Source organism: Rhincodon typus, chromosome 1 (assembly GCF_021869965.1).
Source record: "Rhincodon typus isolate 14 chromosome 1, sRhiTyp1.1, whole genome shotgun sequence".
In the NCBI taxonomy this organism is placed as follows: domain Eukaryota; kingdom Metazoa; phylum Chordata; class Chondrichthyes; order Orectolobiformes; family Rhincodontidae; genus Rhincodon; species Rhincodon typus.
The window spans coordinates 30,242,954-30,248,953 of NC_063332.1; the positions used below are offsets into that span (position 1 = coordinate 30,242,954).

At 41.9% G+C, this 6,000-nt stretch overlaps 1 protein-coding gene across 2 annotated transcripts in view; it reads right to left on the bottom strand.

The window, feature by feature from the left end:
• Nucleotides 1-6,000, bottom strand: part of myo5b (myosin VB) — a 239,750-nt gene that overhangs the window by 122,848 nt on the left and 110,902 nt on the right. For both annotated transcript variants that reach the window (XM_048599568.1, XM_048599561.1), the window contains exons 8-9: nt 1,793-1,900; nt 397-506 (exon numbers count right to left, since the gene is read on the bottom strand). In XM_048599568.1, the coding sequence (XP_048455525.1) occupies nt 397-506; nt 1,793-1,900 (218 nt within the window). The remainder of the gene's footprint in view (nt 1-396; nt 507-1,792; nt 1,901-6,000) is intronic.

Here is a 6,000-nt window from a genome sequence, read left to right on the forward strand (position 1 = left end):
TCCTCAGGCAGTTCATCCCACATACGAAGCACCTTCATCCCAGTGTAAAGGTAGGTGCTCATTACTTTAAAACCCAGAAAAGTCAACAGAACCCACCATTGTACTCCACACATTCACTCCCTCTTCCCCTTTTGCATACATCTCCAAAACAATGCGACAATGGGAAAAACTTTTACAAGCACTGAACTAAATGTCAAAGTTCAGGCTTTGGATATAAATGAGTGAAGCTTGGTCTCATTGCACATTTGCTCATGAGAGTAGATCACAACTATGCCACAAAGCCTTACTGTTCACTGTTAGATTTACACACGTGAAATATTAATGTCTGTTGCACAGCCACGAACCAAATTTATGGAGTGGGTTTTATTTAGAGTAAATGCTCTACATGAGACTTACAGCAATACCACAAGTGTCGACATCTCTTTCTGACACTATTTCGACATTTCCCAGGTGCAGAATTGAAGCAATTACTCTGTAAATGTTCATCTGGTGTGCATCCTTTACACCTGAAGAAAAGAAATGCATCATTGCCAGCTCCACTCTGATGTATACAAAGATCAGGAACAACAGTGTTATTTCATTTCTGCTACAACTAAAGTCAAACCAAAAGTCAAAAATGGTGGCCACTTTGTTCATAAGTGATATTTTCACAGGCAATTCCAAATGCATACAGATGTTTGAACGCAACTACAAGAGACAAATCTTATAACTTAGAAAAAGCAACTTAATAAGAAGAGGAAGGGGGAAATAAATTGTTATTAATTTTTAATTTTTTTTTAAAAATGGGATGTGGGTGCCACTGGCTGAGCCAGCATTTTTATTGCCCATTCCTAATTTCACTGAAGTTGGTAGTGGTGAGCTGCCTGTTGAGCTGCTGCAGTCCTGGTCTCAGTACAACTACAGTGCTGTTAGAAAGTGAGTGCCAAGATTTTGACCCAGCAACAATGAATGAACTGTGACTTCCTTCAAAATCCAGATGATGTATGGCTTGGAAGAGAGGTTGCAGACAGTGGTGTTTCCATGCAACTGATGCCATGAATTTGGAAGATGATGTCAGAGTTGTTGGGGTGAGTTACATCTTTTAAATGGTACACACTGCTGACGCTGTGGAGCAGTTTTGAAGATGGTAGATGGCGTGCTGATTAAGTGGTGTGCTACGTCCTGGATGGTTCAAGCTTCAAGCGTTGTTGGAGCTGCACCAATCCAGGGAAACAAGTATTCAATCACACTCCTGTCTTACTTAAGAACACCTGACTAAGGAGCAGGAGTAGGCCAAATGGGACTGACCGTCGATCCTGACTTATAGCTAGATGATTGTGAACAGGCTTTGGGATAGGAGAGGAGTTACTCACTACAGAATTCTCAGCCTCTGACTAGGTCTAGTACCCACACATATTTACACACCTAGTTTGGTTCAGTTTCTGGTCAATAGTAATGCCAGGATGTTGAGATTGGGGCATTTCACAAGATAATGTAATTGAATGTTAAGGGAAGATGGTCCTATTCTCATTTGTCTGGTTCCTGGATACCAGAAATCCTCACTTAAGTAGCCATTATGGAGTCAATGCAAGCCTTGTCTGACATGAACAGGACTCCCATGACAGCAATTGTGAGTGGAAATTCTACCAGATATTTTCTTGTCAGCCTAAGAATACCAGGATCAGTTGTTATGTACCAACCTTCAACACACACTTTCAAAGTGACACCACTTTAACGTTATAGAGAATGCAAGACCCCTAAATACATAATGGAATTAAATTTATCTTTTGAAATCCGAAACTTTTGACCTCACCAAGTAATGTGAAAGCATTCCATGTCTTCTCAAAATCCTCAGCATCATTAACTCCGTCTATTTCTGTGTTACCGCCCTGTGTGGCATAAAAATAGTCTTCTGCACTGCCTGAAAAACAACATAATTCCAGTTACTTATAATTACAGACGAATGGGTTAGCAGTGTAAACTGTTGTTCCATTCTGGAAGATAAAGTTGTTATGCTGCAGTCATTACTTCATCAAGGTAAGAATTTACTGCTCGAAAATAAAGTCATATTAATTAGTCTGCATGCTTAAAATGGAATTAAAAGTCTTGAGTAATGAGATCTTTTAATGCAATTTTACAAATGATTCTATATGAAAATTAGCATTCTGACATTATACAAAAAAATTACATTGTTACCCATCTCAGTTAATTTGTTCAAGAAAATTGCAGTCCACCCATAGATTGCATGGTTTTACTGCAATCAAGATTATATACTCCATTTTTACTTGGATACACTTTTTTGATGAATTTTGATTAATTACTAAAGATCAGAATTTGTAATTAAAAGACTAATTTTCATCTAAATAAAAATAGAAAGATCTGGGAATGGACAGTGAATCATCCCACAGCAGACAGGTGTGTCAATGTGTCAACATTAACCTTTGGCCTTCCCCCACAAAAGCAATCACTGTCTTCCCCTACCCTTCCCCATATTATATTCGTTGTTACATCACAGCATTGTTCTTTTTGTACTGAAACTGGTATTATTCTTTGCTGAGGTGGATTCACGCTACCCAGTTAAAACAATTAATCTTAAATCTACACAAATCATTTGCATCTAAACCTGTTTAATGCCCACCACATCCATCTTCTCACTGCAACTGTTGAACACTAAAGCACAAAATAGAACGGTACAAAGTATTTTGCCAGCTTTCAAACAGTTATCAATTAATTCCAGCCTAGCCCTAGTTCAACCCGAAGCCCTGAAAATTGTTCAAGTATTCACTCCCATTTCTTTAGGAAATGCACTATTTTATCCACTCAACACACTTGTGATAGTAAAAACCGAAATAACTGCAGATGCTGTAAATCAGGAACAGAAACAAAGTTGCTGGAAAAGCTTAGCAGGTCTGGCAGCATCTGGGAAGAAAAAAATCAGAGTTAATGTTTCAGGTCCAGTGACCCTTGCTCAGAACACTTGGGACAGTGTTTTGCAGATCATAACAACCAATTTGCACGTAACATGTTTGCTCATATGGGGAAATGGTGATGCAGCAATGTCACTGGACTGGTCATCCAGAGCCCCAGTCTAATCTTCTGTGAATATGGATTCAAATTCCACCATGGTAAATTGCAAAATTCAAATTTAATAGAAATCTGTGATTAAAAGCTGGCCTAATGGTAACCATTGTCAATGGTCTTAAATTGACATCAGGTTCACTAATGTCCTGTGAGGAAGAAATCTGCCTAGTCATCATTGCTTGGTCTGGCTTACACGTGACTCGAGTCAATACTGGTTACCCAATGGATCCCTTTTCCCTTATGTATTCTACGTAAGCCCTTCATGATTTTGATCAGCTTCCCTGCTCCAGGGTGAACAACCCCAGTCTTTAGCTTAGCAAAACCTCCACGCCATAGCATGAATTTCTAACTGGCAGTAAATTATTTATGCATACTGGAGGAGTGGGACAGAGCTATTGTGAAGTGGGCTCCCCGAATGTTGTGCAGAATTTAAATTATGGAGCAACGGAATTTTTAATCTCTCTGGAGTCCCTGCACCAAGACAATCTGATCTGCTGGCAAGTGGCCTTTCGAGCAGAAAGCCTCAGGACAAAAGCATTTGATTATATTTGTCATTGGAATGTGAAAGTCAATGGCAAGGCCAAAATTTATCACCCAATCCTCATGTACCCTTGAGAAAATGGTGGTGAGCCTGATAGCAGACATGTCTATTAGGCTAACCAAGAGCTCATGACATTAGGGGCAGTGGGACCTGAATGTGCGGAGGTATTGGGGGTTCAATGGTGGGAAAAGATGTTATGCTGACGATGAGAATAGACATATTTAAACCTCAAGGCACAGATCTTTGGGAGCGGAAACTTCGCCCAAAGCTTCTGTCTGTAAAGACAAGAATTTTGTTTTTTTTTCCCCAAAAAAAAAAAGGGTTTTTTTTGCTGCGTACCGAGGCTTCCATATTCACACCCAGAGATCTGTCTCTGAATCCTCTTCAAAATTAGATTTTTTTTAAAAAAAAAATTGCAGTTTCTCATTCTTCTCATCAAATTTTATCATTTCACACTTCACTGCTTTAGATTGCATCCGTCACGTGTCTGCTTGTTTAATCAGTCTGTGTCACTCCTGTTGTTACACGTCTCAGCGTTTACTACCTTCCAAATGTTGGTGTTATTTTTGAACATGCTCTATATACTCATATCCATGCCATTATATGGCAGTGATGCGAATTGGGATCCCTGGAGAGCGCTGCAGCATATTTCCCTCATAGCCAACACAATTGTGGGGCAGAGATAGTAGGAACTGCAGATGCTGGAAAATCTGAGATAACAAGGTGTAGAGCTGGATGAACACAGCAGGCCAAGCAGCATCATAGGAGCAGGAAGGCTGACGTTTCTGATGAAGGGTCTAGGCCCGAAACGTCAGCCTTCCTGCTCCTATGATGCTGCTTGGCCAATTGTGGGGCAAACAGGAGTTGAGAACTACGATATGACCCAAGATTACAAGCTGATCTTTTGAAATTCAAGCACGTCAAATATTAATTTTCTTTGATTCATCAGAGGAAGAACAATTTGTAATTACACTCTCAACAACAACAACAAAAACAAAGTTGCTGGAAAAGCTCAGCAGGTCTGGCAGCATCTGTGGAGGAGAAAGCAGAGTTAACGTTTCGGGTCCGGTGACCCTTCCTCAGAAGTAGTTACACTCTTACTGAACTAACTCCTCAAAAAAAAAGACAGGAGGATTAACAAATCTGACATAAGACAAAGCAAACTAACCTCTGGACCCAATCTCCTCATACCTCAACCAACAAGGGCCACCAACCCCGCACCCCCGACCACCCAATTACCCCTGATGTCAAGATTACATTCCCAACCTGAACACTCTTCCTCAACCACCTGACTGCCTCCACATCACCTGACAACTCCCCCATCCCAGACACAGCTCCGTGACCATTAACACCCCTACACCACCCGCTCCAACAACACAACCAAGACCCTGCCCCACCTGACTATCCCATTGACCAGAACCTACTACACTTTCACCATGCCCGACTCAACAACAGAGTCAACATGACCAGAACACAGTCCCATTCCACTCTCATGACTCAGCAACCTGACCCAACAGGACTAACCACCACCACCTGACCAATCTAATGACCAAATCCAACTAGTCCCTGAGCATCCAACTACCCCTTGGCCCAACTGCACTTCTCAAGGCTCAAACAAATACACATCCTCCCTCCTCACTGACTTTACCATTTCCCACAGATGTAACCCAACTGCAAACCCCAACCACAGCAAACTACTCTGCCCTAACCATGACCTCACTTCACCAGCTTAACTACAGCCCAACTCGAACCAAGGAACCTGACTACCCATCCAATCAAAGCAGGCTGCCCCACAGCCAACCTATGTACTTAGCTCACCATCCATCCATTCATTCATACACTTACTATTCATTCACATTCAAAGACCGGGCATTTATACTTACCACACAACAGCTAGTGCCATATTGGGGTGGGGTGGGGAAACAGATGGTGCTGGTGAGCACGTGGAGAGGGTCCATATGTTTCCCCTACTTCTGGTCCCCCTCAGAGTTCTCTGAAAGACAAAGCACTCCGTATTTCTGGAACAGCCAGACCTGGAAAAGCCCAGAAGAATTATGGTGCAGTGTCGAGTCAGAGGAATTTCTGACTGGAGTGGCAATCCGATAACAATTGCCTTCTTCCAAAGATCCCAGCCATAGCTTTTGGAAAGTTGTTGGGTTGGATGAGATAGGAGTGATAGAGAGGGACAAACCTATTAATTGATCTAAACACAAGGGGGAGAATTTTAAACTGGAGGTGCAAATGGGTTGAATATTGCATCTGACTCCATGCCAAAGTGGGGAGTCCAATACTTGACAACAAGGTGCAGGGCTGGATGAACACAGCAGGCCAAGCAGCATCATAGGAGCAGAGAGGCTGACGTTTCGGGCCTAGACCCTTCATCAGAAAAGGGGGAGGGG